Source organism: Equus caballus, chromosome 11 (genome assembly GCF_041296265.1).
Source record: "Equus caballus isolate H_3958 breed thoroughbred chromosome 11, TB-T2T, whole genome shotgun sequence".
NCBI classification, from domain to species: Eukaryota; Metazoa; Chordata; class Mammalia; order Perissodactyla; family Equidae; genus Equus; species Equus caballus.
Window position 1 is genome coordinate 22423231 of NC_091694.1, and position 22505 is coordinate 22445735.

General features: G+C 45.4%; 1 protein-coding gene across 1 annotated transcript; it reads right to left on the minus strand.

Moving 5' to 3' along the window:
- Window positions 1-440: 440 nt before the first annotated feature.
- On the minus strand, window positions 441-21905 carry CASC3 (CASC3 exon junction complex subunit). Its single transcript, XM_001500485.7, has 14 exons — window positions 21511-21905; window positions 21135-21162; window positions 20771-20808; window positions 9029-9187; window positions 8797-8948; window positions 8077-8253; window positions 7209-7894; window positions 5136-5200; window positions 4683-4797; window positions 4344-4442; window positions 3872-4086; window positions 3115-3237; window positions 2902-2965; window positions 441-2165 (listed from the first exon to the last, which is right to left on the minus strand). Exons 1-13 carry the CDS (start codon window positions 21739-21741, stop codon window positions 2942-2944), a joined length of 2112 nt encoding a protein of 703 aa, XP_001500535.1. The 5' UTR covers window positions 21742-21905; the 3' UTR covers window positions 441-2165; window positions 2902-2941.
- Window positions 21906-22505: the final 600 nt, after the last annotated feature.

Here is a 22505-nt window from a genome sequence, read left to right on the forward strand (position 1 = left end):
TAGCTCAGGGCTTATCTTCCTCAAGAAAGAAAAGAAAAAAAGCTAGCTACCTACACCTTCTCCTCACCCAGTTCCTGGTAGAGTTGTATCGACACCTGATAAATTACCCTGGTAAACTTACTTGTCAAACACAAAGGCAGGCATGAGGGATGCTTAGATGTTCATGTGGGTAAGCAGCATCTCACCAGTTTTTCTGTCCTTGATACTTCCAATCTAAGGGACTCGTGATATCCTGCTATCTATATGGCAAGGTGGTTAGGAAAGATAACTGATGGGGAGTGCAGGCACACTTACGGCCTCAAAGGCGCTCCTCACCTCTTTGGGCTTCCACTTCACAAGTCTGACCTGGCTCGAGTAGTAAATGTGACTCTGGGGGATCAGAGTCCTCTTCCCTCCCTCCCAAATCAAGATTCATGCAAAACACTAGCAAACAAGCCAAGTTTACAGTCTAAATTTTATTATTTCCAAGTCACAATGCTGATCACAAATGTGCACCCTTTAAAACAGTAACAAAAAACAACACACACGGAAAAATCTTTGCAATGAAACACAGCGGACCAACAGAGACAACTGTCACAGTGTCTTAAGGTCTGGGAATCTGGGCATGCTGCCCACAGGCTTGAGGAGACATCTTCAGGTTTAAGGCAAAGGGAACAGCCTACAAAAGGCACAACCACCAGCTACCCCTAGAAGAATGTTTTAGGTATTTCCTCCTTGGGGGTTACAGCTTGAGTGCCTCTCCCCTCTCCCCACCCCACACCTGTGACTAAGAGTGGTCAGGCCAGCTGCTGGAGAGAAGGAATAGAAATACAGTGACGCTACTTCGGGAGAGACACAGCCGCCACCTTCTCCCTCAGATTCTGTAGAAGGACAGGGACAGGGGCCAAATTACCCCTGGCAGACACAAGTGCTGCAGTAACAGTAATCTCTTCCGCAGAGGCATCAGGGAAGTGGTTCAATGCCATGGAAGGGAAGGAGGGAGGGAGGAGCCCTTGCCCCAAAAGTGACTGGCTTCCTTAGGCCTTAAGCCCAGGTGTGGTATCTTCTTCTGTTTCCAAGGACAGAAATAGAACTTGGGAAAAATAAGGTAGTAACATCTAAAACATTTGTAGCAGGAAAGACATGAAGAGCAATTGCAAAGGACAGGAGAGAGTGCTTGCTGGGTAATATCTGCCTCTAGAGATGCATTGGTCCACAGCAACTGGAAACGGGGTGTGGTAGGAGGGATGGAAAGGAGAGGAGCACGGCCCTCTAATTCCACTTACCTCAAAGACTGAGCCCCGAGGACTGTGTGAATACATATCCCTAAGATGCAAAGGCTCTCAACTCTACCCTTCCTTTCTCATCAAAGCATCTGGTTTGCCTTCTCTCCCCACAGTAGAGACTTTTCCCTCAACAGAACACTGAAGCCGACCAGAGTACAGGGACTGATAGAGGCTCGGACTCCTAGAAACCAAAGGCAAGAAGAAAGGCTCCTACCACAAACTTTGAGCTTTTCTCCATAATAGGACACTGTGCAAACAGCTATGTTTCCATAGGGTTAAAGAAGTTAAGAAAATCCAAGTATACAATAACAAAACCAACCAAAAATGAAAGGCCAGCTCTTTGTAGACTTAGTGGGAGAAGACTAGCTGGTGCATTCTCAATTATCTGGGATGCAGGAGAGAGTCAAAAGGGAACCCAGAAGAGCTAGCAAACCAGAAGGAAGAACTTGTCTCATTTAAAAGCTGAGAGAGAAAAAGAAACAGACAGAGAGAAAGAAACTAAAAGAATATTAAGTTAAGAATAGCAAGCCAGGCTTTAAAAACGAACATCTCAGAAAACAAAACAAACAGGAAAGAGCTTCCCTGGGAGCAGAAGACACTTGAATTTCCCAGGAGAAAGTGTAGAAGAGCAAAAGACATGGGCTTCTAGATGCAGAGCTAGAAGCCTGGGCTGTCTGGATCTCTGCTCCTCTGAGCACAGCCAACTCAAGTACAGAGTGGAGATGGGAAGAAGTCCACTTGTTTCTCCCTTTCTCCAAAAAAGCCTGTCCTCAGAGAAAGGCAGGGGTTCTCCTCATTCAGCTGCTTGCCAGTAGGAGCAAGCCCTTATCTCTGAAGCCCTCCTGGTAGCAGACAGCCAGTTGTATTTCTCTTCTCTCCTGGGTTCTCACCTCTGCTGTTCTGAAAGGGGTGGGAAAAAGGGAAGAACCACCAAATTATTAATGGACCTTCTAGGCATTTCCAAGTTGTTTTCAAAAAGCTACACTTCTATGGGGCCGGCCCTGTGGCCAAGTGGTTAAGTTCATGCACTCTGCTGCAGCGGCCCAGGGTTTCGCCGGTTTGAATCCTGGGCGCGGACATGGCACTGCTCATCAGGCCACGCTGAGGCGGTGTCCCACATGCCACAACTGGAAGGACCCACAACTAAAAACACACAACTATGTACCGGGGGACTTTGGGGAAGAAAAGGAAAAATAAAATCTTAAAAAAAAAACAAAACAGCTACACTTCTAAATAACGTGTTTTATTAAAGTAATGTTCCTAAAAAACCAAACCAAAACAACAACAAAACTCCCATGGTCTTTGTCCTCCATGACCTTTAGAATTGGCTCTGTTCTAACACCTCAAATTTAGATTTCCCCTCTCCTCAATAAAAAAACGCCCTCCTGCATTTTTTCCTTGCAGCTTCCCAAATGAAATTCTGCCAAGTTATCAATGGTTTCTACTTCAGCCCTACTCAATGCATTCGCAAAACAAAGAAGCTGGCAAATTTTGGGGCTCCTTTGAGACTTCCCCCAAGACATCCCATGATTATAACTTAAAAAATCAGACAATTGTTTGTTTGTTAAGCATTAGTTTTAAGAATGCTGGGGAAAAAAATGAATGTTGTAAGAGTCATGGTAAGTTATTCACTTACTTTTATATGATGTTAGATTTAAAATATTCAGAAACTCATATTAACTGGAACCCCTGCTTACAACCTGAAATAATAAAGTTGGAATTTGTTATCAGGTCATAAAAAAAGACTGTTTTCCACAGAAACACACCCAGAAAAGGAATGCAATCTTCTGGGGAAAAGGAAAACCCACTGAGTAGGATGTGCCCTAAGCATAGGAAGGAGCTCTCATACCTCAGGTGGTGGGGGCTTGATGGTGACTGGCTGGGGAGTCCTCCGGGGTGGGGAGGGCTTTGGCTGCACCTGCTGCTGGGCAGGGTTATAGTAGGTCACTCCTCCATACACCTGCGATGGGGCCTGGGACCCCAATAAGCCAGAAGAAAAAGTTAGGAATTAATTCATCCATACTATGAAGAACAGGAAACACTATTAAGGCACAAAAGTAAGAGTGTTAGGGAATTTATAATTTTTTAATTCTCTAAGTGCCCCTCTTTAAAATAAAGTGATTATTCATTTCTGCCTTAATAATGTCATAATTATGCTCTGGTTCCTACTTCTTCAAAGTACTGCCCAGCTTTCTCTAATTCCTATCATCAACTGACAAATGGAAGAGGCTGAGCTTAGTGGTGACACTCCAGATACCAGATGGTGTCAACCCGCTGGGAGTGAAGCAGTACAGGGAGGGGTAGGGCTGTTAAGCACCATACAGTTTCTTTATATGCAGGTGAATAAATATGAAGATGTGATCACCTAAGATGTACCAAACCACTTGAACGAAACACCATCAAAGAAACAGAAGAGAGTAAATGGATGATGGGCATTACGTAAGCTGCATTTCCAGCTCCACACCACCAAGAGGCGTCCTGGCGCCACATGTAAATCAGTGGCATTGAAATGTTCTCTCCAATTCCTTGAGTGTCCTCCCCATACCACATTCCTCTCTGATTTAAAGGATGTGTACCTAGAAAAATCTGCTCATTAGCCATCTCACCTGTGTATTAGGATACAGATGAGGCGGTGGTGGGGGAGGCAGTGCCCCTGGAGCATAAGGGTAACTGGGATTACCAAAGTTCATGACTCCTGGAGCAGAAAAGTAAGTAGGAGCAAGCAACTGCTGAGGTGGTGGCTGTCCTGGAGACATGGACACGGGTGGGGGATAGAGACCTGGATTGGGCAGAGGCGCCGGTGTCTGGTGGGGATGTAAACCTGGACAAGAGGAGGAAAACAAAAATTGAAATAGAAGATAACACCATTTCCATGGGATGGCCTGGCTGGGCTGCTCAGCACAAACAGGCTCAGGATGGAAGTCCTCAGGATGGACCCAAGAGGAGTTTGTTGCCCAAGCAGCAAGAGTGCCTAGACTCATAGGCAAGCAGCACAGAGCTCAAGAGGATGGGATCTGTGAAGACCCAAACACACATTCTCCCGTACTGGAAGCATACAAGCAGAGGTGCAAAGCTTACCTGGGTGGGGAAGGTGCATTTCTGGCTGCACAATCATGCCCTGAGGAGGCAGTGGAGCAGGGCTGTCACCATGGGTATAGATTGGTCCCTGGAACTGCACTGTAAGATATCACATTGGGACTCTCATAAACCCTCACTCTTCATATCACACAGACAAGTCTCCTTGTCCCCCAAGCTCTTTAAAAGATGTTCTCAACTTTCCATGTGAAGAAAACAGCAACCAGACAATGATAACCACTGTGAGAGGTCAGAAGAGAAATTCAGGAGGCAGGAGGCTGGTCTCTTAGTTCACTTCACCCTGCCAAGAAAGGTACCCCAACAATAAAAAAAAAAACTCACGTGCATCATAGTAATGTCCCTCCATGATACTGATGTGCACAGGAGGGGCAGGGGGCTCTGGCACAGGTCTTTGCCGCTGAGATGAATAGCGTTTGGCTCGCCCACCCTGGACACCCTGAAATAAAGAGGTCTGAGCAAGAAGACTTCCAGAGGGCTGACTCTTGTATCAAGCCTCGTTTAGGTGCATAGCACCTTCCTTTAGGTGCTGCAAAACACTTACTTGGGACATGGAAAGTCTTTAAAAAGCATTTGCAAAATGAAGTGAAAAACCATTGAAAAACACCAAGATCTGAATCACCTAACCCCTCTATCCTAACTTTCTGGAGACCCAAATTAAAAGAAACATGGGTAAACAATAGGAAAACTGACTTCAAGACCGTATCTTGGTTTAAACAGTGCATAAGCTATTACATGCAGCCCCCTCCCCATCTACCCGCTTTTCCCTTTCTGTACCATTTCTTCCATCCGGTTAAACTGAGGTGGAGGTCCTGCTCCCATGTGTATGTGGTTAGGCATACCTGTAATACACCAAAAAAGTCACTGCTGCAGAGCAGACACATGTGAGTGGGACTAAAGATAGCATCAAGAAAATGACAGGTTGAAGAATCCAACATGGGGAATAACTTTCTTCTTTTAAATTATCTCTGCTTCCTGTCAACACCAGCATCTGGAAATTTGCCCCCACTGCCTGCCACCTTAATATAGCAATAACATGAAAAAAATTACTTCAGTGAGAAAATCCAAGTTCAAATTTTTCCCACCACATACTTCCCTGTATAGAATCCCTGGGAGGGGGGCTGGCCCCATGGCCGAGTGGTTAAGTTCACGAACCCTGCTGCGGCAACCCAGGGTTTTGTCAGTTCAAATCCTGGGTCCGGACACGGCACCGCTCATCAAGCCATGCTGAGGCAGCGTCCCATATGCCACAACTAGAAGGACCCACAACTGAAAATACACAACTATGTACCAAGGGGCTTTGGGCGAAAAAGGAAAAATCTTAAAAAAAAGAATCCCTGGGGGGCTGGCCCCGTGGCCGAGTGGTTAAGTTCGCGCGCTCCGCTGCAGGCGGCCCAGTGTTTTGTTGGTTCGAATCCTGGGCGCGGACATGGCACTGCTCATCGGACCACGCTGAGGCGGCATCCCACGTGCCACAGCTAGAAGAACCCACAACGGAGAATACACAACTATGTACCGGGGGGGCTTTGGGGAGAAAAAGGAAAAAATAAAATCTTAAAAAAAAAAAAGAATCCCTGGGAGGTTATAATTAGCATATTACATTATCAAACATATTGAAAAAACCTCAGCCCCAAAGTTTCTGAGCAACAACGGGACAGGGGAGGACTGTTCTCTAAATCCACGTGATTATTCCTGACCACAGAAGTCTGGGCTTCAAGTGTAGGAAGAGATTCCCCTCTGGCTGAAAATGACTAAAGACAAAAAAGAAATATTCTAGAGACTATCTTCCAACGGTAATAAGATATTGGTAGGAGTTGTACTCCTCTATCCAAAGATCAATTCAAGGTCCCATTTAGACTACCATCATTTTTGGTTTTCGAAAATCACGCACATCAGAGAAGGATGCTAAAACTCCCAGTCCAAACGAGGATTTCTAATCTTTAAATTCAAATTAAGACTTCAGAAACTAAAGAGGGGCTGGCCCAGTGGTGCAGTGGTTAAGTGCGCCCGTTCTGCTTTGGCAGCCCAGGGTTTGCCGGTTTGGATCCTGGGTGCAGACATGGCATGGCTTGGCAAACCATGCTGTGGTAGGTGTCCCACATAGAAAGTAGAGGAAGATGGGCACGGATATTAGCTCAGGGCCAGCCTTCTTCAGCAAAAAGAGGAGAATTGGCAGCGAATGTTAGCTTAGGGCTAATATTCCTCAAAAAAAAAAGAAACTAAAGAAAAAATCCTTTGAACTATCTGATTGGAGGAAGACAACGAAGAATGGACAAGAGGGATGGTAAATAGGTCCTAGTCTCTAGAACTATGCTGTCCAATATATCCACTAGCCACATGTGGCTACTTAAATTTCAATTAATTAAAAGATCAGTTCCCCTCTCACCCTGACCACATTACAAGTACTCAAAAGCACCATCATTACAGAAAGTTCTACTGGGCAGCCTGGTTCTAGAAGATTAAGGAAATTAGAGAGGTTTTACCTTCAAAGAGATTAGAAGATACTCATCCAAATTCAAATGAGTATGTTTCTGCCTTCAAATGTTTAACCATTAGCTCAAATAATAAGAACACTACCTTTTTCTTCCAGTTTTTCTACAAAGTGGTAAATGATTCTGCACTCAGGAGGTCCATATTGATGACTGATCAGTTAATAGAAGGCAAAGTAGTGGGGTAGATAAAATTGCTCTGAGGTCTTTGGAAGATATACCTATGAATCCATCTGTTTTTTTCAGTTAATGAAAATGTAGTTATTCGTCAATCACCAGCTCCCTCAGAGATATAAGTCACATGCCACTAAGCTGATGATACAAAGGGAAAAAGGCTAGTCATTACCTCTAAGGTACCTACCCCGAAGCTCACGTGGTTGCAGGAATGAAGGCTGCCCTGGACTCCAATTTTGTTCGGTTATATTTAGTTGTGCCACGTCTTGCTCAAGTCCACCTGTACTAGAATCCACTGGAGGCTCCCAGTTACCAGTCTTAGCAGGTGGAGGAGGGGTAGATTCTGGGACTGAAGGTGCTGGGGTCAGCCCTTCGGGTGGAGGGGGCACCTCCTCTGCAACCTTGACAGCATCTCCAGCTTTGATTCTGGTTCTTCTTGCCCGGGAATACGATTTCTTCTCAACAGGCCTATCAGGGGCCGGTGGTGCAGTGTCAGGAGCAGGAGCTGGTATCTCTGAGGCTGCCTCTTCCTTCTCAGGACTGCCAAGCACTTGAGCATCTGCTTCGGGAGACGGATCCCTTACAGGAGTCTGCTCCAGGCGCCGTGACCGGTAACTAGTCTCATGTTTAACAGTCTCACCAGACCGGCCACCATACTGCCCACCAGCCTCCATAGGCCTAAAACCAGCACGACCTTCCTTGAAACCCCCAGATCGAGAGTAACTCCTAGGAGCAGACATGCGGCCAGTCCCTGCAGCATTCCTATTGATAAATGTCCTTGGTGGTAGGGTGCCCCCAGGACCTTGGTGGCGATGGGACTTGTTTGGCCGCTCACCAATCCAGTTTGGATCTCTTTGTGGAGGACTCCCAAACCTGAATAAATGGAATGGAGAAAGTCTTAAGAAAAGAAATAACAAAAGGACCACTAGAGATATAAACTGAGGGTCAGGGACTTACCATATTCCTCACCCATTCAATTACGGGCTAGAAAGGCATTTTTAAAAGCAGAGTTCTTTCTACAAATACCAACAGAGTAGGCTCCCAAATTTCCTCACCTGGGTTTCCGGATTCTCCGCGGTTTGATGTCATCGGGGTTGTGAGCTGAGCGGATGTCATAGCCATAAAGAGCAATGAGCTCCTGTCGAGACTTTGGAGCCTGTTCGTCTTCCCGAAACTTATCGTGTTCCCAGCGACCCTCATCCTTCCACAGCTTTCGCTGACGCCCCTTGGGTCTGGATAAAACCAGGGAAAAGTGTCTTAGGTTGAGAGACTCTGCCAAGTAAAAATGTTCATGAAACACACATGGTTGGGCAGGGAAACAGTAGGAACTTCATGTAGTGTCCCCATCTTCCCAGATTATACAAAACAGGCCTTCGAAAAGCAAGAGTGAATCATAGCACCGCAGGTCTGATGGGCTCAAGTCTAACAGGAATACAAATGAAGAAAGACTTCACTTCAAACTACTCGGCACTTTGGAAACACCTCTCTCCTATAAGGCAGCCTATGCAAGCACTTCATATCCCAGAGGCCTTGAGCCTCAGATTAAGGAAGGCAGTGGAAGTGTGGGTCTGGACCCCAACTCTTTCACCAAGAGTTACCAAATATTCTAAGCCTCACTTTTCTCATTTGTACAAGAGGGAGAATCATAATGCATACCTTAAAATGTTGTGAGTAGTAAATGAGATAATACACATAGCACTTAGCAAAGTCCTGGCATATAGTAAGTACACACTACTATACTAAACACATACTAAATAGCAGAAAATGGCTGTTACCTGACTTCTTCCTCCTGAGTTTGCCCTCGAAGATCATGCTCAAAGAAGAGTCCTTTCCGGGGTATGTATGCTGGGTTCTTCCGATCTTCATCATCATCCAAATGCTTAGGGCCCTTTTTACCCAGTTTGTTCTCCACAGGCTCTGTGCTCTCCTAGAGAACATATAAAGGGCTCCTTACTTCCTCCAAGGTTAAAAGCCACTATACCAGCCCCCAAATGGGTGGGTACTGACCTGTCCATCCCCACTTTGCCTCTCTCCAGTCACAGTGCCTTTGGTGTCAGGCTTTTCTTCTCCTTTCTCTTCCTTTGCTGAAGAATTAGCAGCATCATTGGCCTCTGACTTCAGCTCCACTTTGGAGTTTTCCTCTTCACTGTACTCCCCTTCTTCACCCTGAAAAAAATTTCCCCATCAGCTATGGAGATAAGATCTGAATGGTGCATTTTATTTACTTTCCATTCTTTAGGAAAAGATTTTCCAACAAACTTTTACTATAATGTAAGAATTAAAAGCAAATACATCAATATTCTTCCTAAAATTTTTAGAGGATAAGGGCACTATTTAAAAAAGCACATTAAAAAATATATACACACATACACGTGCTTATACAGATCCATGTACGTTTTCCAGGAAGATATGCAAAGAGCTCTAAACAGTGGCGGCCTCTGGGGAAAGAGCCCAAGGGATATGGATGGGAGGCTTTAAAGTGCCTAGCATAGGGGCTGGCCCCCTGGCCAAGTGGTTAAGTTCGAACGCTCCGCTGCAGGCAGCCCAGTGTTCCGTTGGTTCAAATCCTGGGTGCGGACATGGGACTGCTCATCAAACCACGCTGAGGCAGCGTCCCACATGCCACAACTAGAAGGACCCACAATGAAGAATATACAACTATGTACTGGGGGGCTTTGGGGAGAAAAAGGAAAAAAAATAAAATAAAATCTTTAAAGTGCCTAGCATAAAGAAGGAGCTTAATCTTTGTTGATAATTTCTCTCCCTTTCCATGAACTCTCTCTTAAACATTAATGCCTAATAACAACACTCTAACTCAAGTTGTGAATTCTCTCATCACAAAACAGCTTACAGCAAAGATTCCCAACCTTTCAGACCCCTTTTAGGATCTAATATTTTCATGGATTCCCATGAGACATACCCCAGAAAGTATACATGACTGAGAAAATACATAATGAAAAACAACTGCTATACATTTAATACTATAAAATATATTTACATTTTATTAATTTATATATATTCAAAATAGCAGTACATAAAGGTGGGAGATAGATATTTAGTCTAAAGAGAATGAGAGCTGAGCTAGCAAACTCCTTGTAATAAATAACTCCATGACTTCCCAAGGCACTACTTACCCTCAAGCTGGGAAATAGTGGCTTACATTTTTGATGTCTATGATATGCATACTAAATTTTCTGCAGCATGAGATCCCTTTATCCAACAACTCTGTCGAGAATTATGTAATTATGAGATTTTGACTTGGAAAACCTTAGGGAACAACTTGTAAAACTACTGCCTCTTAGAAATGAAAAAAAGCCCAACTGCTCTCTCTCCTCTCCACCATCTTCTTCCCTCTCTTACCACATCGAGATTAGATAATCCTGCCTGTGACAGAGAAAGTGTTGGGTCTGTCCACACAAAGGGTGTCCTTAGGGCATCCTCTAGGGAAATAGGGGCCACTAGAAAGGATCAGGTAAGAGAGGTCTGGCTAGTTCCAGGCAGGGAAAAGGAGCAGCTAAGGCTCACGCTAGGGGGCCTGGCTTTAGAACAGAGCTACTCTTATCTCGTCCTCCCAAGATTTGGATATAAGGAGGCAGAGAACTACAGGCTAAGGAGATAGGTTTAGAGACCTGTAAGAACATAAAGAAACAAGTTCAAGGGAAGGTGGTCTAGTCCCCACTGCTGGCATAATATGTCAGGGTAACAATACACCTCTGCAACCTGGTAAATATATGTACACTGGGCTCTTATTCTCCTACTGGGTTCTCATTGACCTGAACCAGGCCCTCTTGTAACTCCAGACCCAGGAATCTGATCAGAGACTCTCTGTGAGATTCCTGATAAAGCAAGAAACTTTCAAGCTCAAAGTTGCGGCCCTTTCTTCAAATAGAGCTGAGTCTGCCTGATTGGCCCAGATAAGCCAATTAATCCTTCTTTCCCATTCTTCCCTATTCAGCATCTGGGTATTTAGGCCTCAAAGTGTTTTGGGTTAGGATTTCCAGAAAGATGAATCTGTTATGAAACCCACAGAATTGAGGGAGACTGCTTGACCACAGCCAAACTATGAGAATCAAGCCTTTATCCACGACTTTTTTTTTTTGAGGAAGATCAGCCCTGAGCTAACATCTGCTGCCAACCCTCCTCTTTTTGTTGAGGAAGGCTGGCCCTGAGCTAGCATCTGTGCCCATCTTCCTCTACTTTATATGTGGGATGCCTACCACAGCATGGCTTGCCAAGCGGTGCCACGTCCACACCCGGGATCCGAAGCGGCAAACCCCAGGCCGCCGAAGTGGAACATGTGAACTTAACCACTGCACCACTGGGCCGGCCCCCCGCAACTTTTTTTTTTTAAAGATTTTATTTTTTCCTTTTTCTCCCCAAAGCCCCCCCGTACATAGTTGTATATTCTTAGTTGTGGGTCCTTGTAGTTGTGGCATGTGGGATACCACCTCAACGTGGCTTGATGAGCGGTGCTATGTCCGCGCCCAGGACTCAAACCAGCAAAACACTGGGCTGCCACAGCAGAGTGAGTAAACTTAACCACTTGGCCACAGGGCCGGCCCCCCCCACCACAACTTTTTAACAACCAAGTACCCTTGATTCTTCCCATTTTCTCTCAATCATAAGAAATTTTCCCTCCTGAGAAGGGGATAGGTATGTGGTAAGCATTCAGTTTTTTTTTTTTTTCTTGAGGAAGATTAGCCCTGAGCTAACTACTGCCAATCCTCCTCTTTTTCCTGAGGAAGACTGGCCCTGAGCTAACATCCATGCCCATCTTCCTCTACTTTATATGTGGGATGCTTTCCACAGCATGGTTTTTGCCAAGCGGTGCCATGTACGCACCCCAGATCCAAACCAGCGAACCCTGGGCCGCAGAGAAGCGGAACGTGCGAACTTAACCAATGTGCCACTGGGCTGGCCCCTCAGTTCTTTCTTTGATCCTATGTTCCCTGGAGGTTCCGAAGCAGACATTGCAAGAATCCTGCTTGGTGTGTACATGTGACCTTAATTCATTACACACTACCCGCCCCCCAGCCCCCAAACAGTGACTGAATTCAAACATCCTAAAATAGTATCACAGCATGATTAATGAGGGAACTTTGTTTTATGCCCCACCCTCTCTGGTCTGTGGTGGAATGTCAAATGAGGCAACTCTTTTATTCCAAATGAGAACTGATTTTGTTTCTAGGACAGGACAGAAAAATACAAATAGCATACTGCTGAGGAGACTCCAAATTAGAGTCAAAGTCTGGTCTAATTGAAGACAAGGTGCTACCATAGGGTCACATGGCCCTATAAACATGCCCTTGCTTTGGCTAAGGGCTGATATCAAAACCCTATTCCAGAGAGAGCTCCTCTGCTGATTCTACTGTTCAGCGAACACTCTTCCCAATTCTAAAGCCAGCTCTCCCCTGAAGCAACTGCTTCCCCGGCAGAATTCCCATGCAGAGGTTTAGCTCATTCTTCCACTCCTTACATATTTCAGAGTAAGAGTTGGAGCTGGTGTCTTCCTCGTTCTCAACGTCGAGTCTATTTTTTTTTCTTTTTTGAGGAAGATTAGCCCTCAGCTATCTACTGCCAATCTTCCTCTTTTTTTGCTGAGGAAGACTGGCCCTGAGCTAACATCCATGCCCATCTTCCTCTACTTTATATGTGGGACGCCTACCACAGCATGGCTTTTGCCAAGTGGTGCCATGTCTGCACCTGGGATCCGAACTGGCGAACCCTGGGCCGCTGAGAAGCAGAACATGCAAACTTAACCGCTGCGCCACTGCACCAGCCCCTCCAACTTCTTAAGACATCCACTCCCTTGACCTTTCCACCTTCTCCCCATCAATCAGTCCTTTCCCACATTCAATTTCCTCTCTCTAGTCTCCGCGGCCCATTCATTTCAATCACTACCAGTAACACCCTCAAGTCCCTTGCTACTCCCAAGTACCAGGACTGGACCAACTAAAATATATGCTTTTTCTAGGCCTACAACCAGACCACTGATCACCACCAAAGGTACTTCAAAAAAAAAAAAATCATAAAACTTAACACATCAGGGCCACCTCCAATCTCAGCTACTCAAACCTCCTTTAGTCTCACAATTCCTACCCCACCCCAACCCCAACCACCCTTCTTAATGTCTTTCCTTTTATTTCACAAGGAAAACCAAACAAAGAAGGAAACACAGCTTCCTCCCCACACACCTTTTCTTCCCACCTCTCTATAATTACAACGGTTGATGTTTCCCTTGTCTGGTTCCTATTTCTTCTCACAAACTCAGTTAAGGACACTAGCACACTTATTACCCACCTCCTCCCTTTTCTTTCCCTTTCTACTTGTTCCTTCAATCTTTAACCATACTTGATTCTCCAACTTTAAAAAATAACCACCAAACCCTCTCTTTACCTCATAGCCTCCATTCCAGCTACCATCTCTCTAGCCCCCCTTTCAGAGTCAAATTTCTTTTGAAACTTTCCTTGGAGGATTCTGGGAAAATAGCAGTGTAGCTTTTGATGTCAAACCTCCACATGAAGTAAGAGCTTCTAGACAGCAAAATCAAAGCCCTCTGGACAACATTTACAACCAAACTAGGTTACAAGGTATCCCCCAGACCCCAAAATACAAGCACATAAGAACAAAGCACCAACAGCCACAGGATCTGCGTCAGATTGCTGTCAGTAACGGCAGGAAGCAGAGAGTAGTAAATAGACCTGAAAACAGGAGAACTGTGAACTAATCAACAGGTATTCAACAGAAGGCAAAACTAAGAACAACAGGTGAAACTAACTAGGAGGAGTTTTACTGTCACCAATAGCATGTGAGCACAAGGGTCCTGCAGGGACCTGAAGAAGGCCTGAAGGGGCTAGAGCAAACTAACTGCTCTGAAATCTTGAAACTGACCTGGCTGCCAGGGTTCCCTTCTAGGATAGGGTCCCACACTGAAGAGAAACTGTTGAGAGGAGAATGAAATTAAGGAGGAGAGTGACAAAAGGAATAAAGGAAAGAGAAAGTTCAAAACAGGTTAGGGAAGGGAACGAAAGCAGGAAATCTCAGAAAGCAAGCCACCATATTTTTTTACTGCTGTAAGAGAAGAACAGAAGGAGCTTTATTAAGTTAGAAAAAGCTACTCTGAGCCACACTTCCTTCTAAAAGATCAGGAAAACTGATTTTACACAAAAATCAACGACAGAAAAATACAGAGATCAAATCCCACAGAAACTTATGAGGAAAAAAATAAGTAGAAAACCATTCCTACAATGAAAGCATTTCAGAAAGACATGCACATATATCAAAATTGTAACTTCTATTTCAAAATGAGCTAAAAAGACATTTTAAAAAAAGTATATAAGACAGAACATCAATCAGAATTGGAAAAACTCAAAAATGAAATGAAAGAACTCAGGAAGGTATCAGAAATTAAAGAAAAAAATCATTTCAAATACAAACTCTAAAACTAGAAGGAACACAAGAGGGACACACAATAATAACGCCTTAAGAAAAATACAAAAGTGAAAAGGAAAGAAGTATTTAAAAATCACAAACAAATGAAGAGAAAGATAAAAAGGATTAGTGAGAAAGGATCAAATACTGAAGAGAGGCAAAGAAATTATTTGGATAAGGGTTCCATGATATACTACAGAGCACATCTAATACCTGTGAACACTGACCCAGAATGACCAACACCAAGACAATTCTAACAGAATTACTGGACCTTAGAGAAAATATATTGGGACTATCTAGACAAAAACAGCAAATGACCGGGGCCACCCCGGTGGCACAGCAGTTAAGTGCACACGTTCTGCTTTGGCGGCCCAGGGTTCACCGGTTCAGATCCCGGGTGCGGACATGGCACCGCTTGGCAAGCCACGCTGTGGTAGGTGTCCCACATATAAAGTAGAGGAAGAAGGGCATGGATGTTAGCTCAATGCCAGTCTTCCTCAGCAAAAAGAGGACTGGCAGCAGATGTTAGCTCAGGGCTAATCTTCCTCAAAACCCTCCCCCCCAAAACAGCAAATGATTTATAAGGGAAAGAAAATTAGGTGATCAGGCCAGCCTGGTGGCACAGTGGTTAAGTGCACACGTTCTGCTTTGGTGGCCTGGGGTTCACTGGTTCGGATCCAGGTGCGGACATGGCACTGCTTGGCAAGCCATGCTGTGGTAGGCGTCCCACAGAGAAAGTAGAGGAAGATGGGCACGAATGTTACTTCAATGCACATGTTCGCTCAGGGCTAATCTTCCTCAAAAAGAAAAAAGAAAAAAGAAATTAGGTGATCATCAGTCAGTTTTGTTCAAGATAAACTCTTTGACTCCTATTTATCTTTCCACGGATCTGGAAATACAAATTTGCAGGAAATACAACACACAAAGGGAGCACACTGAGTTGTACCATGAGTGAGCAACCATCAAAATCTTTTCAAAGGATAAGTTGTAAGGATAAGAAAGAGACGAAAAACTAATCTGGAGACTAAGAGACAGATAAAATCTTAAGAAATAAGCAAGACTAAACTGTAATGTCTAGATATATACAGTTAGTAACAGAGAAGAAACGCAAGCAAGAAATGGACTACTATGAAAGTCAGGATATAAAATGTTTTTCTGGGGCCGGCCCCGTGGCCGAGAGGTCTAGTTCTTCTCTGTTCAGTACACCAGCCAAATGTGGCTCAATTTAAATTAATTAAACTTAAATTAGGGGCCGACCCAGTGGCGGCTTTCCTCGCGCGCTCCGCTGCAGGCGGCCCAGTGTTTCCTCAGTTCGAATCCTGGGTGCAGACATGGCACCACTCATCCAGCCATGCTGAGGAGGCATCCCACATGCCACAACTAGAAGGACCCACAACTAAGAATATACAACTATGTACTGGGGGACATTGGGGAGAAAAAGGAAAAAACATAAAATCTTTTAAAAAAAAAAAGTTTTTCTCTACCCTAGACAGGTGCTGTCCCAAAGGACTTTCTGGGATGATGGAAATGTTTCATCTATGCTGCCCAATACAGCAGTCACTAGCTACATGTAACTATCTAGTACTTAAAATGTGGCTATTGCAACTGAGGAACTTAAGTTTTAATTTAAGTGCTTTTTGTTGTTGTTGGTTTTTTGTTTTGTTTTTTTTTGAGGAAGATTAGCCCTGAGCTAATTACTGTCAATCCTCCTCTTTTTGCTGAGGAAGCCTGGCCCTGAGCTAACATCTGTGCCCATCTTCCTCTACTTTATATGTGGGACGTCTACCACAGCATGGCTTGCCGAGCGGTGGGTGCCATGTCCGCACCTGGGATCCGAACTGGCGAACCCTGGGCCACCGAGAAGCGGAACGTGTGCACTTAACCACTGCGCCACTGGGTCGGCCCCTAATTTAAGTTTAATTAATTTAAATTTAGCCACATTTGGCTGGTGTACTGAACAGAGAAGAACTAGACCTCTCTTTTAAAAAAATTTTTTTTTTAAAGATTTTATTTTTTTCCTTTTTCTCCCCAAAGCCCCCCAGTACATAGTTGTATATTCTTCGTTGTGGGTCCTTCTCGTTGTGGCATGTGGGACGCGGCCTCAGCATGCTGTGATGAGCAGTGCCATGTCCGCGCCCAGGATTCGAACCAACGAAACACTGGGCCGCCTGCAGTGGAGCGCGCAAACTTCACCAGTCGGCCACGGGGCCAGCCCCTAAAATTTTTTTAAAGATTTTACTTTTCCTTTTTCTCCCCAAAGTGCCCCCGGTACATAGTTGTATATTTCAGTTGTGGGTCCTTCTAGTTGTGGCATGTGGGATGCTGCCTCAGCATGGCTTGATGAGAAGTACCATGTCCGAGCCCAAGATCCGCACTGGCGAAACCCTCGGGCGCTGAAGTGGAGTGTGTGAACTTAACCACTCGACCACATGGCCAGCCCCCAAGACCTCTCTGTTAAGTTTCACACAGTATATACTAGATATCACCACTTCTTCAAAGTCCCACAGGTTTCTCAATCTCAAAAGATCCAAAACTTAACCCACCACTGTCCTTCCTGAAATCTCCTCCTCCTGTGGTCCCTTTCTTAGCAAAAAACACCATTCATCAAGCTGGGTATCCCTTTGACTCCTCCTTAATTCAGGCTCCACATTCAATCACTCAACAACTTCTGTTAGCACCACCTAAATCTCTCTCAAATATGTCCATGTCTTGCCAGTCCCACAGCCACGTCCCTTTACGGCACCATCATGATCCTTGGACTACTCTCATAACCTTTTTTTTTTTTTTAAGATTTTATTTTTCCTCTTTCTCCCAAAGCCCCCCAGGTACATAGTTGTGTATTTTTTGTTGTGGGTCCTTCTAGTTGTGGCATGTGGGACGCCGCCTCAGCATGGCTCAATGAGCAGTGCCACGTCTGCGCCCAGAATTTGAACTGGCAAAACCCTGGGCCACCGAAGCAGAGTGCGTGAACTCAACCACTCGGCCTCAGGCCAGCCCCCGACCCTCATAATCTTTTAACAGTTCTCCTTGCCTCCAGTCTTGCCTCATCCACAATTCATCCTCCACACTTAAGCTTTCGGTAGCTTTTCTTTCCTTGCTATTGGGATAACATCCAAACTCATTTACATGCAGAACGGTAAGTTACTATAAATTCACAATCACCAAACCTCAATGACCACTCTACACTGCCTGAAAGACTTTCCAGTGTTTCCATTCTCTAGTGACTACTGTAAACATTCCTCATCCCAAAATCTTGTCTCCCTTCTACTCTTTGCAGGTAACTTTACTGCTGACTTCAGAGAAAATAAAGCATCTCATCAATCACCACATTCTGTCAATTCCATAGCCTAAATAACTTTCAATTCTATCCACTTCTATTTTCACTGCCACCACTCCACCCATTCTACACTTACTTACTGCTTGCCTAGACTTCCACAATAACTTTTTCTTTCTTTCTTTTTTTAAAGATTTTATTTTTTTCCTTTTTCTCCCCAAAGCACCCTGGTACATAGTTGTATATTCTTAGTTGTGGGTCCTTCTAATTGTCGCCTGTGGGATGCCACCTCAGAGTGGCTCGATGAGCGGTGTCATGTCCGCGCCCAAGATTCGAACCCACAAAACACTGGGCTGCCTGCAGCAGAGTGTGCGAACCTAACCACTCGGCCATGGGGCCAGCCCCTCAGAATAGCTTTCTTAACTAGCTTTTCTGGCTCTAATCTTGCTCCCCTCAAATCAACTCTCCCCATTGCAGACAAAATAACTGTTAAAAAAATAATTCTCGGGGCCTGCCCGGTGGTGCAGCAGTTAAGTTCGCACATTACACTTTGGCAGCCAAAAGTTCACTGGTTCAGATCGCGGGTGCAGACCTATGTACTGCCTGTCAAGCCATGCTGTGGCGGGCATCCCACATTTAAAATAGAGGAAGACTGGCACAGATGTTAGCTCAGGGCTAATCTTTCTCAAAAACAAAAATTAGGGGCCAGCCTGGTGGTGCAGCGGTTAACTGTGCACATTCCTTTGGCAGCCCGGGTTTCGCCACTTTGGATCCCTGGTTCGGACATGGCACCGCTTGCTAAGCCATCCTGTGGTAGGCGTCCCACACATAAAGCAGAGGAAGATGGGCACAGATGTTAGCTCAGGGCCAGTCTTCCTCAGCAAAACGAGGAGGATTGATAGCAGTTAGCTCAGGGCTAATCTTCGTCAAAAAAAAAAAAAAATTTTAAATTTAAAAATATATAGTAAAAAAACCCAAAAAAACAAAAATAATAATTCTCAAATTTTACTGTGCACAAGCATCACCCTGGGAACTTGTTAACATATAAACGCCCGAGTCCTTCCTCCATCTGTAAGATTCTATTTCAGGAGGACTGGCCTACTGGATTTCCTGATGCATATGTCCCTTGGATCTGACAAACTGCTTTAAAAGTTAAGTCTAATCCTTATCACACTCTTATTTAAAACCCTGTTATACTCCTTCACTTCCTTAGAATAAAATCCAAATATTTTTTTTTTTTAAAGATTTTATTTTTTTCCTTTTTCTCCCCAAAGACCCCTGGTACGTAGTTGTGTATTCTTCGTTGTGGGTCCTTCTCGTTGTGGCATGTGGGACGCTGCCTCAGCGTGCTTTGATGAGCAGTGCCATGTCCGCGCCCAGGATTTGAACCAACGAAACACTGGGCTGCCTGCAGCGGAGCGTGCGAACTTAACCACTTGGCCATGGGGCCAGCCCCAAAATCCAAATACTTTTTAACCTGGCTTATAAGGTACTTTAAGATTTAGACTCAGACTCATCACTTACCACCCGTCATACTAAACTTTTCACATCCTCCAACTCGTCACGCAGTCCATCCCTTCTAGCCCTTCTTCTCAGTGTTCCCAAAGCACCCTATGCTTCCAATATCATGGCACTCACCAAACATTACTGTAATTACTTTTTAACTCTCTATTTTCTCCCTCTGACACAGAATATAAATTCAATGAGGGCAGAATCATGTTTGCCTTTTATTCCAGTGCCTAATACAGCTCCTGGCACAGAGCAGGTACTCAAGAAAGAGAAAGAACAATCGGGGACCAGCCCTGTGGCCGAGTGGTTAAGTTTGCACGCTCCGCTGCAGTGGCCCAGGGTTTCGCCGGTTCGGATCCTAGGCGCGGACACGGCACCGCTTGTGAGGCCACGCTGAGGCAGCACCCCACAGGCCACAACTAGAAGGACTCACAACTAAAAATATATAACTATGTACCCAGGGGGCTTTGGGGAGAAAAAGGAAAAATAAAATCTTAAAAAAAAGAGAAAGCACAAATAAGAACCTTCATGATCTGGCCTCTGCTCATTATCTGCCTTTATTTCTTGTATCCACCTTGTACCAACAATGTTCCAGCCATATCAAACTACTTTCAACTTTCCAAACATTCAATCTTCTCTCCTATCTCTGGACTTTCCCAGCTGTTGTTCCCTCTGCCTAGAACACAGTTTGCCCGGCTAACTCCAACTTATTCCTTTCTGACTGCCTAAGATGGATTCAGTACCCAGCCATCAACACCCTACTTAACCCTATCCTCCAGCAGTTGTCACTAAGTCCTTTGACTGTCTGAATATCTGTGACTTCCTAAGTTGCAACATTCCTAAAGATGGGAATTTTGTTACAGTGTTCATTGTTGCATCTCCAGGGCTTAATGAAGTTTTAATATGTAGTAACAGTTCAATAAAATTTACAGAAAATCCACAATCCAATTCCCCTGGATATAACCCCAAGACCAAAATCCAGAACTCAGGACTTCATTTAACAACTCCAGCAAACAGTCATTCTGATAGCACCTCTAGCAGTTCACCCAATCAAAACAAGCAAGCTAACAAAAGACTGGCTTAGGGAATCTTTCTCCCAGACACAGAGAAAGCCCCATCTTTAAACTGAGGGATGTTTCTGGCACAAACCACTCAGAACCCCACCCCTTCGAGGTCTTCAGATACATGTGGAAAGAAATATGCAACCAGATGGCTTCACTACTTAGGCAGCATAAAATAAACTGTCAAACGTCCTGTGAAGGGCTTCAGGATGTTCTCATTCTCTTATTTAGAATCTTACTTTCTTCAGATACGGTGAAAAACCACCTTTTAACAGTGCAACACATGTGGCCTGAAGAGGCTTACACCAAAACTTTCCCTCACTCTAACTGAACAAGACCTTTTGTAGCAGTTTTTCAGAAGCATAAATGAAGAATGCACAAGAGGAGTAACAAGCAGGTCATGGTACACGTCTACATGTTTTTAAAGTACATTCCGCGACCTACACCATAGGAAAAAGAACCTATTACACTCACTTCTGAGTCTTCTGCACTTTCATAATCTGAGAGAACAGCTGAAAGAAAACAGAAATACATAAAGAAAAAAATGCAACACAAATTACTATAATTACATTTCCCCACTGCTTGTTATAGGTCAGGCTAAGACTTTCATTTACTTCTGACATCAAACTATGGGACAGTTCCATTTACACACGGGAAATAGGCTCAGAGAGTGACTTGCCCAAGATCTTACTGCTCAAACGTATTCTCTTAAGCGCTACGCTACCAAGAGCCACTTTGTGACACCCGCCCCCAATTCCTAACAGGCCGAGGGGACGTCATCTGCTGGAAGTTGATGACCTGAGTTTACGGGCAAAACTCTCGTCGTGATGCTACTCACCATCGCCCTCGATGCCATCTTCACTCTCCTGAAGGAAATAAGACACGGGTTAGTTCTGTGATTTCCAGACGGCAGAGAGTGGACGATTCAATACAAAATGGTTGAAAAGGGAGATGAGGGGAGGTACGTCTTTAACAAGTACCAACCGAGGGAGGTCTAGCCTCTTCACCTCCAACCCCAATTTCCGAATAAACATCCGCTTTCCATCCGCGACAGCTCTGCCGCCCCCTAAAACCCCCCAACCCCTCCTCTTCCCTTGGGGCTCCGGATGCAAACCGCACTGGGATAGCTCCCTTCTCTAACACAATATGCCCCGGCATCGACCATCAACTCGCAGCCTCCCACCATCGCCTACGCCCCGCCCGCGCGCACTCACACACTCCGACTCCTCGGCGCTCTTGGCACCCCCGCTCTCCAGCCGCCGCAAATGAAGGGCCCCGCCTCGGCCTCCGCGCTGGGAAGGCAGAGAGCCGCTCCCGCCGCCTCCAGCGCTGCCACTGCAGCTCCCGCCGCCCCGCGCCGGGGAACCGCCGCTGTCTGAGCCCGAAGCACCAGACTCTTCGTCTTCGGTGTCCTGCGAAGCGCGCTGGCGCCGCCGGTCCGCCATCTTACGGAGAGCGGCCGCCGTCGGCCAGCTCCTTACGTACCGCGCCCGTCGCAGGGACTGCCGGGAGGCTCCAGAGCTAGTCCCAGCATGCTTCACGTGCGGCGAGCCGCTCCTCTTTTCAGAGGGCGGGGCTGGGGGCGGGACTGGCGCCCTGCGGCACCTTTGCGGGCAAGCGGGATTACGTAAATCCGTGACGTGTGGGGGGGCGTGGCGCGGCTCTTGACTTCCCCTGGGTAGGCCCCGGGCAAGGGGAGCCGCGCTCGGCAAGTCTCCTCCGGTTCCTCCCTCGGCCATCTTGGGCTTTCCAAGTGGAAGGCGTCCTGCACAGCATTACTGCGGCATTGTAGCTGCTTCATGGTTTTCTCTTTCGATTTCTCGTTTCTACCTACGTTTGAAGCAGATTTTACTGCATTCGTTTTCTTGGTAAAATCACGAATCAAGGTAAATCTCTAAAGCCGTTGTGCTCCATCAGATTTGCCACACCGGCCCATCTTAAGCTGAAAGGCTAAGGAGAAACCACTTGTCTACAGTGAAGCCCGAGGATTGGGTGTTGCAGCACTACACTGTTTTCCCTGTATTCTCATTTCCCTCTTCATGTGTCTTTTCACCCGGGCCATCACCTCTCCCGAAGTGCAGGCTGGTATGATGCTAGTCTTACCAAGATTTTAGAACGGATTTAAAAAGAAGAGATTATCATAGGAACCGGCGTGGTTCAATATTCTCATATTTTCATTCTTGCTAAGGATTACCAGACGGATAGATGA

Excerpts from the sequence above, each read along its gene's own strand:
- CASC3 (XM_001500485.7), bottom strand. The coding sequence starts at position 21,741 with ATGGCGGACCGGCGGCGCCAGCGCGCTTCGCAGGACACCGAAGACGAA. Across the intron at positions 4,798-5,135 it reads TTAACCGGATGGAAGAAATG|GGTGTCCAGGGTGGGCGAGC; the intron begins GTACAGAAAGGG and ends TCTTTATTTCAG. Across the intron at positions 4,443-4,682 it reads GGGACATTACTATGATGCAC|TGCAGTTCCAGGGACCAATC; the intron begins GTGAGTTTTTTT and ends GATATCTTACAG.